Here is a 12,637-nt window from a genome sequence, read left to right as displayed (position 1 = left end):
TTAAATTTTAGTTAATAGTTTACTAAAGTATCATGCCATAGTTTTATGAAGACAAGTTCACACTATAATACACAAATGTGCGTTTATACGGGTTGGAACAAAAATAATTCAAATTTGGAAGACACTTGAAAACTCCTTATTCGTATACGGGGATGAAATAGTTTAGTTACGTTGGCTTTTAAGGCCAAAAATTTAGCTTGAAAGATAAATTTCCCGATGTAAGTCCCAAGAAAGGTAATATTCTGTCCAACCAGAACCCAACCCACCGCCCCAGTAAAATTAAAAGCAATTATGACAATTTGACGACGCACTTGTGATGAAATCAGGATGCTTGTATATTTATTTTTTCTAATATTACGAAGAATAATTGACACTAGGGTTTTTCTGGTAATCCCAGTTTTATTTTTCGAAGAGACAGTAACTTTCAATTACATTTGGTACTCTCACCCCGAGATGTTTTCTTCTTTAGAACTAACACAAGAATCCAGATTTCATCACATTTTTGGTGGTAGCGGTATCCAGAAACCAGTAATTATCTGTTTTTTTGTAAATCCTAAACTAAATTATCCTTTACATGACATTAAATATTATTGTAGTTTTTTTGTTTAGACTTAATTTACTGTTCCATATATACTTTGGTTAAATTTCGAGTATTTTGAAATATTATTTAAAAAAAATGGCACTAACAACGGGTCAAGTACAAAACGCATCAAAACCATCGGGTTTATCGTTCGATTTAGTGTCGATTCTAAATATGATTCCCAATTTTAATCGAGATAGAAAATGTTTGGATACTATTAATTTAAATAATATAAGTGTTAAGCGTTATCCTAAACCAAAATTATTACACAAAACATTTGGCTAATGAAATTAGCATTTGAAAAAATTAGACGGTTGTCTTTCTTGTTCTCAACATTAAATAAATATATTTTTCTTAAACAAAAGCAAGTATAGATTGTAGTTTTGAATTTTTAAATCGTAAACAGTATCAGGAAGAAAAGGTTCAAGATTTTGTCCTAAAACTAAAAAATAACCATGAAAAATATTTAGAGTCATTTTACATTTCAAACCCCACCAGTAAAGATGAAATTAAGAAAATTTTGAGAGGCAATTTATTGAAAGACGTTTTTGTAAAAGGGCTTTTTAATATCATGCTTCGTACTTCATTTGCTACGGTTGATGAAGATGACATTGAAAGATTATTTGAAAAAGCAATCCAATTGGAAAAGATAAATGGCGGTTCATTTTCTAATCGAACAATTGATGTCGCGCAAAAAACCATTTAGAAGAAAATTGTTTGTTAAAAAATAAAAGTATGAATTTTCCTCATTTTTTTTACAACACTCAATTAAAATGTCAGTTTTGCGGCAGAAATAATCATAATTCCTATTAGAATTTTAGGAATACTCAACTAAACTGTCAGCTTTGTTGACAGAAACAATCACAGTACAAATAATAATCGATTTGGACCGCATCAGGTTCATTCTAATCATCATACACCACAAAATCACGTCCAAAATACAAACCGGCACTGGGCCATAGAAAGGCATGAACGGGATCAAAGTACATCTCATTTTCACAATAATGTGGTGAGAGTACTAAATGTAATTGAAAGTAACTGTCTCTTCAAAAAATAAAAGTGGAATGATAAAAAAAAACCCGAGTTCATCTCACACTAATTAACAAGAATTTTTTTTGATAAATTAATGTACCTGAAGTAATGGTTTTCATGTTTCTAAATATTAATTTATCAATTAATTAGTAATCAATTTAAATGTGGAAACTTAATTAAGTGCTTTAGGATTGTTATAATCCTACAGTACAACCGCAAATATTTGTACAGGTTTAAAATCAGACTCGCAAGCATTTGAATAAAGTTTATTAAAAAAGTATTACCTACACATTTATAAAATAAAAGTCTAATGTCTAAAATTATTTACATATATAACCTATTTTAAAATCTTTTACGCACATCTTCTCAATAACGTCAAACGTATCTATCACACCAATAATTCTAAAACTGTTTCGTGTCTATGGTATGGTAGGGTGTATATGAGTAAATTCAATATTAAAGCTGTGTTATAAGTTACAATGGATATCCTCTACAAAACAGCATATTTTTTATGCGTTTTAACGTGGCTAGTCAGGTCGGAATTCGTTATAAACCTTTTCTCGCAAAAATTACAAGAAAACGGCCTTTCACCCGTGTGGATACGTATGTGCACCTATAACAAAACTAATGGTGAAGAACAGGTCGGATCAAAATAGAATTTAAAGACTGGAGTAGTTTCCGAATGCTAAAATCAAGAAACTAATGTAAAAAGGAAAAACAAAAATTACTTTACCTTCAAACTGGACGACTGGGTGAATTTTCTGTAGCATATATCGCAAGTATAAGGTTTTTCGCCGGTGTGTGTTCTTAAATGTTTCACAAGATACTGATTTCTCGTAAACGACCTGTTGCATATTGAACAAATTGACAGTCTCTCACCTGCAAAAAAAAAACACACACAACAAATTAATAGCAACACTTCTACCTCTATAAATCACCAAACAACTAGTTCTAAGAATTTAACTTCGTTCTGGGCTATATCACTATACCATTTATTTATATAATTTTCTTTGTATATAGAAATGACAACAAACATAACCAAAATTATGGTCTGGCGTGTCATAATTCAATAAATATGCGATCAACTACAGGAAATTGTAATATAATTATGCTATATTGACAGAGTTTAAATGCACCACAAACATTCCCAAATTATGCTTACGTAACTTAGCTGAGAAACGACTAATGAGGAAACTTGAACAACTAATAATTTAACACCCGGTTTAAACATTTTATTAAAATCATTAAATATACAATATCGGTGATCTGTTATGTACAAGTCCTTGCTTCCATTAATCTAATAGTTTTCAGCATGGGTTCATATAGAACACTTTGATGCTTTGCAATTATAAAGTCATAATGACAATATTTTGGATCGCTCACTATATGATACAAACACTGAGCTTGGGAGTGCAGCAACGAATACATTTTTGATGTGGCCTAAAATTTCAGAAATGCATCTAAATGTCGTTAAATTGTATCAAGAACGCTCTACCTCCAGAGTGCCAAGATAATCGTTCCTACCGACAAACATGGCGACGGGAACTGGTATTTTATCAAGCGGATATGCTGGGGGATGTGATTGCCCATACAATTCCAAATTCTTTTGCGTTCCATAATCAAACTGATTAAAGGCCTTATTGTTAAAATTCTGCGAATAATGTGAATACACTTCTATGCCGATCGTATCTTGGAACCTATTGAAAATTACTGGGGTCGTAGTCTGGAAGAGACACACATAATTCAGGTAAACACATAATATAGAGTTTAAACACTTAACCAAATTGAAAATTTATATTACCGGATCGAGGGTGTGGATGTGAAATCCATATAGAAAGCTGAACAATGTTATTCCAATATAATTCATCAAAGGAGTTAGCGATAATATCCTGTATACTATCTTTAGAGACGGCGTCAGCTTCAGAAACTCTCCATTTAAGAAAAAGTAAGTTAAATGCTACAAAAATTGAAACTCCACTTTCCGGTGCAATTATATTTTACAGATGCTCATACCCTAACGATGTGCCAACAAAAAGGTCGCCATAAAATCGCGAACAATCCTTTGGCACCGAGCATGTAACCAACAGGGGCAAAGGAAACAACACCAAGCAATCTCTGGCGACAATGTTCCGGAAGGATTGAACAATAAACATAGCTGTTTGTCGTTCCCATGGAATAACCTATATAAATTGCTTTTTCTTGAGTGATGTTGTATACAAGATCCATCGTAGATTTCACGTCGTAGATACCCATTTGATGAAAACTGCAAGACTTCCCACATTTTTTTAAAAAATTAAGTTAGTTAGAGTCTTACGTAAACTGCCAGTAAGCACGATCCTTGTTAGAAAGAGTTACGTGGGTTTTACTGAATATAGTACCACGCCAGCTCATCATCCAGATATCATAACCCAAGTTCCCTAGAACGTACGCTAAAGAATTGTTGCCCGCAAACACCCAACTAAATGGATTTGTTACGGATCCATGACCCAATACTATAGGTGTTTTTTGCGTAATATTTTTATATACTCGAAATACCGATATTATATACCCATCTTCCAAAGTTAAAGTATAAGAGGAAGTTTTAAAACCCCAAGTTCTTGCTATCCCAGTCTGAAAATGGAAATGTTTAACAAACCTACTCTTCTTTTTGCATGTATGCATCTTAAACAATGTAGTATTTTTTGTATAAAATATATGCATAAATAAAATACTTACAACATCTAAAATATCATAATCATTTCTCCAGCAACGGCTATTCCAGGGAACATAGTAATCCCAATATGTCAGACACACTCTAACTGAACCAAAAATTTCGGCACTATTCAAAGCCAATGTAAGAGTCAGAACGCTTCTAAAACCTATGGACATTTTTGCCAAAATTTAAAGATTATCTGTTAATGCATGAAATTCACTAAAGGCTGACTTTGGCAAATGAAATCGTTAAGTTCTGCGACTATAAAACCTGAATTGCAATTACTTTTTCGATTGTGAAAACAATGGGTTTAATAAAGTAAATCGGAAAAAGGTTTTTAAATAACAATATTTCACGAGAACACACTCACAAGAACCTTGGTTAATTGAAAGTTATAGTTTCATTTACTACATATTCCCTTATAATGTGCCTATTTTCAGTTCAAAAAGTATTTGAATGAAATAAAACATGTTATTGCACATCTAACTTACAATATACACTCCAACCTAGGAGTTAGGTTAAAAATTAATTTACTAATAAGAATAATTTTATACTTAACTTCTATTATTTCCACAATCTGCCGCAACCTGTGTTATAGTAGAAAGTCCTAACAACTGAAAATTCTCCACACACTTCTAACTTTTTTTTAATAAACAAATTTAAAAACGGCAAATACAACAAATATGCAGCAGACGCAGTTAATAAAACAGTAGCAACTGTTAATAAAATACCTACTTATAACTTAGATGTGTATCTAACTCCTTTAAAAATATTTTTTTATCTTCATTATTAACAAAATAGTTTTAATACACAATGATGTGGCAAGTTAAAAAAAATGGCAACAGTCGTGGGTTTTGACAGTTAAAATTTAATAGGATTCACACAGTACACAGAACTTTTCAGCTTTGTGTGACAATGCCTCCAGTACATTTTATTTGCAGCGCTTAACACACTTACCATACATGTATGCTACATATTCGCTACATAGTGGCTCATTCGCAAAATAATAGTTCCGAGAAACTCAGTGATTTAGGAAAATAAAAACTGAAATATTGAGATAACTCATATCAACTCTACAGCTCATTACAAAATTTATAGTGATATGTGTTTATAATTACATATTGATTTGAATTATTCTCTTTTTAAAACAAAAAATATTTATATTAACTAAAAACAGCTATTTTTTGATATGTGCCATTATAGCACCCAGTGAACGATTTGCTGATTTGCTGTACTGTCAGTTTTTTATTAAAATCTGGTTCAAATAATTCCAAGACTGTTCACGTTCATATCACAAAGTACAGGCATGCAACTTTTCGAAGCGTATTTATACTAAGAAATTCAACAGTTCAAGTTAAAATTTTGCGCCATTTTCTTTGATATATATATATATATATATATATATATATATATATATATATATATATATATATATATATATATATATATATATATATATATATATATATATATATATATATATATATATATATATATATATATATATATATATATATATATATATATATATATATATATATATATATATATATATATATATATATATATATATATATATATATATATATATATATATATATATATATATATATATATATATATATATATATATATATATATATATATATATATATATATATATATATATATATATATATATATATATATATATATATATATATATATATATATATATATATATATATATATATATATATATATATATATATATATGTATATATATATATATATATTTTTTTTTTTTTTTTTTTTTTTCACCTATTGATTCACGGATGGAAAAATGTGATGACACTATATCCTGCAGGATTCCAGTCGGAGTTCAACAAGCGAACGGATGATGATGACCCACATTTCCGCTACTCTTATCACAGGTTTGGGACCGATCTAATGTTTTCGATAGATTTTTTCCATGGAACAAATTAGAGTTTTTAAAAACGAAATCCGCCATTTTAAAACCCTAACTAACACAATGGCAAACTTCTTCGATCATTCGATTATTAAGCGCTCGATGCGCTCATATGAAATTAAACTCGTTTAAAATGGAGTTTATCAAACTTATTGCATAATATACTATTAAATAACTTGGATGCATTAGTATTGCTTGTTATAACTTCATTGTTAATAAATATTTTCCGTGAAATTTGTCTCAGAATACAGCTTTTGCAGCTGAATAAAAAAATATATGGGTGGACGCATTCAGTTTTTCAAAATTGATTAAAACCTTTTACTGACTTACCAGTGTGGGTGCGACTGTGTTCAGCCAAATAAGCTGCCGTGGAGAATTGTTTGCTGCATGTCTGACAGCTAAATTTCTCGCCCGTGTGTTTCATCATGTGTACTTGTAATTCCGATGCATAATTGCACACCTTTTCGCACACTGTGCATTTATATGGTTGCTTACCTAGAACAAGCATGTGAGTATATTTCACTTTTAACGAAATTTTATGATTTTAAGAGCATCACAAACAACCTTACCTGTGTGCTCCCTCATATGAACAGTTAGTTGAGAAGGATGAGCAAAAATTGAATCACAAATTTTACATCGAAATTTTTCACCAGTGTGTTTCCTTTTATGGACATTCAAATGCGAGGACTGAGTGAAAGTTTTACTACAAATATCACAGGCATATGGTCTCTCACCGGTGTGAGTCTTTTTATGTGAATTTAGTATATACAAACTGGCGAACTTTTTACCACACATGTCACAATCGTAAGGCTTTTCCCCGGTGTGAGTTCGAACATGTATCCGCAGGTCTGCCAAGGTTAGACATCTAAAAATAAATTATATTACCTTCAATTAAGTTAGCTTTATTTATTGTTAAATACTTTTTTTATTAGTGCGGGGTTTATAAGAGGTTTCCTTCAATTTTTATTTTTCATTTTGTAATAAAGGAATAAAAAAAAAATTAAGAACACAAAAACTTGTATGTTTAATTGCTTAATTTTAAAAAGATACAAAAAATGAAAAAAAGCGGTGGCACACGTTTTTTTTGTCACTTTTTGAATTAAAATTACTTTTCAAAAGTTTGGTTTCTTACTTTCAAAATTCCGTTCATATTGACAATAACTAAACAATAATTGTGATTAACTAGATTATTTAGATGGAATACCCAACTGAACCAGTTTTCATAATACCTTACCTTGCATTGGCTTTTTCTAAAGACTTTCAGTTTTATCAAAACTCATATTTTCATTAGCTTTCTGGATTTACTTGTTGGACAATAAATTACACACCATATGTGATCAAAAAGGAAAATAAACTCACCTCCTATCACACTGAGTACAACCATAAGGTTTTTCGCCAGTGTGAGACTTTGTATGCATTGTTAATTCACCTCTGACGGTAAATCTTTTCTTACATATTGTACACTGATAGGGTTTTTCCCCTGTATGCCTTCTTATGTGTTCATTAAGATGTGAAGAATGGTAAAACCTTGAAAGTTTAAATCAGTTATTAATGAAACTTAAAGCCCTTATCTATATTTGTACCTTTTTACACAATATTTGCACTCAAAAGGTTTTTCCCCTGTATGAGTTCTCATATGCATTTTTAAGTTTGCACTTTTTTTATAACTTTTACCACATTCTTTACATGCATATGACTTTTTAGAACAACTTTCTGTTGTTGCTTCTGCTAATGGCATGACCTTTAAAAAATGGCAAATAAATATAATGGTAGGCAATGAAAGGCACTGATTTGTGTATATATTTTACCTGAATTCCTGTACTCTTTTTCACCACCATTTGTTGATTTCTATTAACCCCAAAGTGTACTGGTATTGATGGAATAGTCTGAACAATAATTTTTGGTTTATGCAAAACTTGTATGGAATCATCAAATTTCGAGTTCTCCTCTTTGTTAGAAATTTGTGTCTCTAAATCAAGTTCATGATGACTTTCCTTACTAATTTTTCTGACTAGTTGATGATTTCTTTCTTCGTCATTTATTTCCGAAACAGCTTTCATATCAATACTTTCTGGAATATCTATTGATCTTTCTACATTAAAAGAATGATCCAAATAATCTGCAATTTTAAAGACAGGTTCAAATGGTAATTTTATTTTAGTAGAGTTTCTAAATTTTATCAATTTTTCCAGAGAAATTAAATTTCAAAAATTGATTAAATTTGGTCAGTACCTGCTGTGGAAACTGGTGTAGAATTTCCAGATACTACTCTGTTCTGATGTGCAACTTCGCTTTTATCCAATTCCTCTTCATTATCCAAAAAATGTTTTAAATGAAGATATTCCGAATTTTGTGTTTCTTCACTAAGCAATGGTATTGTTTCATGATTAGAAATAGAGAAATCAAATTTTGTTGGTGTCAATAGTTGTCGTTCTAACGGCTGCTTAAAGTCAATGTTATCTGACAAACACTTCTGCAATATCTGATCTGTACTTATGCAACTAGTTCTAAAATTATATGATATTCGTAAGGTAGCAAGGCATTGTTCGCAGATTAGCGACGAGAGACCGCTTCTACACCATTGCTAAAATCAAATCAATTTGAAAAGTGTACTTTCAGTAGGTAAACAATACCTACAACGTCCACAACACATAAAGACAGTTTGTCTGATAGCTTAATAGAATCATTATCAGGATTGTTAATGGAAGTCAGAGTACCGTCTCGTCTCAAACATATTCTGCAGATATTCAACAAATCCATTTCTTCCAGTACAGCATATTCTAACGAATCAGCTTTATCCATTTTTTGAATTTTATAGCGCTTTTGATTTGGCCCATAGATAACAAATCAAAAGTTGGGTTAGGTCTAGTTTCTTCTCTTCTTTGCATTAGAAAAGGACGTTGTTATTATTATCATTCTCTCTTCTATGGTTGGTCCACCTTTATGTGCACTGAAGATATCGAGGCAGTTTAATGTGAACAGAACATTACCGGTACTGCTGGAAATAATTTGTATAAAGCGTTGTTTGCATTGCACGATAAAATAGTTTACCCTTCTGATACTATTATTTACGCTTTTAATGCAATAAATTTAGTTTGAAAAGTCGATTTTTATTACGAAATAAATATTTTTAAAACTCCCCTAACGATCTTTTTTATTTAATCGCAAGTTGTTTTTATGAGTTGTAGGATCTTGCGGGCAGATTTCATTTACATTGTTAGGTACGTACGTGCCTTTTTGTTACGAATTATAGGGCCCAATATGTGGTTTGTTTCTATACAATTTTAACGATCGTGAATACACCATACAATGAGTTGTGGCTACAAAAACTTTTTTTGATTAGCTTTAAGGAAGAAATAATTTATTTCGAAACGCCAGCAAATTGAAATTGGGTTTTATTGCCTACAAGATCGTACCACCCAAAATGTTATTAATATCGACACTTGAGAACAAAATTATTTTTTATGGTCAATTCAAAAGCTCCTAGAAATAGATAATTACAGAATTTTACAAATTTTTCTTTGATATTTTCATCAACCACAGTTTGTATGTATGTATGTTGAGTGTACTATAAGACTTGAATTTAAACAAACTATTTGGTTAAAAGAGTTAATAAGTTTTTACCTATGCAAAAAATGTAGGTAATATGCTTTTATATATATGCAATTACGGAGATGCAGGGTAGTAATATAAAATAGTTCCTAGTTACGTCACAGTGAAGTATAAAATAATAACTCCGGCAGTACCAAATTTCATAGTAGCTCACTACTATTGGCAGATGACAGCTCATCAACTTCAATGTCCGAAAAGGATGAACAGTTTATAGTTTGCATGCTTTACCTAAAAAAAACGAACCATTCACATATTATATCCAAATGCAAAAAATTTGAATTCTATGACCTCCACAATTTTATAAAAATAAACGCAGTTTTGTAGTCCAAAAATTCGAACCTTCGGCGGAACATAGATAAAATAACTTCCTAAGTAAGGAATATTGTATGTAGCAATTTCTTAGAACTTATTGTCCGTGTGTGTGTCAATGTATAAATTGTAAGTCATACAGCCTGTGTTTATAATGGAGTTCTGGAGGTATGCAATTCCTAATTTAGGCTTGAGTTTGAGGAACATTGCCGATATACACAATATGGTATTGGCATTTCATTTTCATTTTTCAATTTTTCTTCTCGGTCCTCCATAACACTTTTAAAAATTGCAGCTGGACTTTTATTTGTAAATATTCTGGCAGATCATTAGTTAGGCCATACATACTATCGAAAAACTTCTTAAGCGCGACATGTTCCTTTGGTTCCACTTGATAAAAGTCACTTTCCTCCAATATTTGGTCCCTCCGTTTTTGCTCCGAGCTCTATTATAGCTGGATGTTTTCCAGAATTTCAACAGTTTCATCATTATCCCTTTGTATAACGTCTTCAGCATTAGTAATTTTTCGTCGACTTGCCAAATGTGGTAAAAGAAAATCCATTTGCTTTTCATACTTCCAGAGTCGATGGTCATTACTTGTTGCTTGCCCAGATGGTGTCTTTTTTTATTCAAAGTTTGTCTATGGCCATCCCGAAGTTTCTTCCATATAGATTTGGCTTCTTTTACTGAAATAAAATAGATAATACCGGAGACACATTCAGGTCAATTGCTTATGTAGCGCAAGAGATTAGTTTCAAAAATTGCTTGAGTTATTTATTAAATGCAAAGAATCTATGGTAAGATTTAGTAATAATGGAATTTTAAAAGATAATGGATTTAGAATAGTAGAGAACAATGGAGACTGAAAGATTCTAGCTTGAAGTGCGGAACTAAAGCTAATAAAAGTGCGTGGATCTGCCTGGGCTTTTTAATGCTGTTCTATTATTTATAGAATTTTGGAGAACAATTCGTCGTGTTCTTTCAATGAAAAATTATATAAAAACCGCCGAAACTGACGAAAACTTCCGATTTTCTTTTATCTTTCATTATTGTTTTTGCTTGTCACTGCACTGTTCTATTCCATATTATATAAAAAGCAGGTTTCCAGTCTGTTTGAATGAATTAGCCCGCTCCCCAACAGATCTATTAACTTTTTTCACTGGCACCACATATTGGTGGCCGGTTCCCCCTTGTCTTGCCCACTTTTTCCTTCCACCCCCATTAAGTCTAATCGACTTTTCTAATCATTATCATTATCATTCTTATAACCTTCCATACGTGGCTTAGCATAAATCTGCTGTAAATATTGAATCTAAGAATTTTTAAGATAATTCTTGGTCTGTCTATTTCGCTGGGATTTTTTTTCCACTCATTTGGCACTAAGGTAGGATCTCCACAATAGCGTTATCGTTGTGCTCACCTTTAGGTGACGTTCAGTCCTTGGCACCCACATAGACTATTTTTACTCTATGGTATGATATAGGATCACCTTATGCTGACTTTCTATCCTGTTTAGTGAATTATGGCAATTCTAAAGTAACATATTGGGTGTTATTTTGTTCAATTCCTAATTGTCAATTTCTTTTTTGTTTGTTTTAGGGAGTGTTTTCCACCATATCGCATAGCACTTTATAGGGTGTGGAATGCGGTAATGTTCAGTTGGTCGATACGCGCACCATGCGAATACCCAAGGAGTAGCCGCTGGATCTTGTTCTGTAAGACTTTCGTTCAGAAGTCTTTAAAACATCTTTGACACACTAGTGGCTCAATTCAGAATATTGAAACTTCGTTTGATAAAATAAAATACTTAACTGGAAGTAACATGCGCTAAAGACCACAATCTGAGGGCAAGAATAAGAAAATAAACTCTTCCATTGCCATTAAAGAAACGATTCTAATTTGCTCATTTTTGTTATTTAGTATGTATGTATAATGCCTACAGTTATAATATACCTAGGTAACACAAAAAATGGTACTTATGTTATTTATTATTATGTATATAACTTTGGGCCTCAGATTGTGAACTTAACCAGGCGACTTTGTTTCAGTATCTTCCATGGCAACATGTTTGTTTTTCGCTCAAATTTTGCAGCCAATATGCAAACTAAAAGTTGCCTATTTTTACCTACTCCAACTAACTATGAGAGGAATTATATCTGTCTCTTTATCTAACCTCTCAATACTTCCATATCCTAACTTTCTCTCGCCGACTCGTGTCGTCTTTCTTTAAACACGCGACAACACAGGGCCGTATTTTTCCCGATTCTATTTTTGAGCGGTGACAATGGTTTTTGTTTTTTGTTTTTTTTTTCAATTTTAAGGAATTTGTGTATATAATATATTAATATGTGTCGATTGGGATATGCCTGGCAGATTAGAGTATTGAAAATTTTAATGATCGCCTCAATCCGCTGCTTGACAAACCCAACAAGAAAATCGCTAGAAAATTACAACCTTCGTGGAC

The 12,637-nt window shown here is 31.5% G+C and overlaps 1 protein-coding gene across 4 annotated transcripts; it reads right to left on the bottom strand.

Moving 5' to 3' along the window:
• Nucleotides 1-1,882: 1,882 nt before the first annotated feature.
• LOC132705484 (zinc finger protein 883-like) lies at nt 1,883-11,778 on the bottom strand. Of its 4 annotated transcripts, none has more exons than XM_060676082.1 (15): nt 10,153-11,778; nt 9,877-10,092; nt 8,890-9,250; nt 8,485-8,836; nt 8,061-8,371; nt 7,836-7,993; nt 7,612-7,779; nt 6,822-7,117; nt 6,583-6,747; nt 4,328-4,470; nt 3,927-4,222; nt 3,626-3,875; nt 3,414-3,569; nt 3,108-3,335; nt 2,352-3,052 (listed from the first exon to the last, which is right to left on the bottom strand). In XM_060676082.1, exons 3-15 carry the CDS (start codon nt 9,052-9,054, stop codon nt 2,882-2,884), a joined length of 2,859 nt encoding a protein of 952 aa, XP_060532065.1. In that variant the 5' UTR covers nt 9,055-9,250; nt 9,877-10,092; nt 10,153-11,778; the 3' UTR covers nt 2,352-2,881. The 4 variants fall into 4 exon arrangements, with proteins under 4 accessions (XP_060532067.1, XP_060532065.1, XP_060532066.1 ...); XM_060676083.1 differs by having other exon boundaries at nt 8,890-9,247; nt 10,153-10,291; XM_060676084.1 differs by lacking the exons at nt 3,108-3,335; nt 3,414-3,569; nt 3,626-3,875; nt 3,927-4,222; nt 4,328-4,470 and adding an exon at nt 1,883-2,225 and having other exon boundaries at nt 2,346-2,491; nt 8,890-9,247.
• Between the last annotated feature and the right edge of the window lie 859 nt (nt 11,779-12,637).

Source organism: Cylas formicarius, unplaced genomic scaffold, assembly GCF_029955315.1.
Source record: "Cylas formicarius isolate icCylForm1 unplaced genomic scaffold, icCylForm1.1 PGA_scaffold_7__23_contigs__length_41026272, whole genome shotgun sequence".
In the NCBI taxonomy this organism is placed as follows: Eukaryota; Metazoa; Arthropoda; class Insecta; order Coleoptera; family Brentidae; genus Cylas; species Cylas formicarius.
The sequence above is the reverse complement of the archived record's forward strand: the minus strand, read 5'-3'. Positions and strand labels throughout refer to the sequence as shown.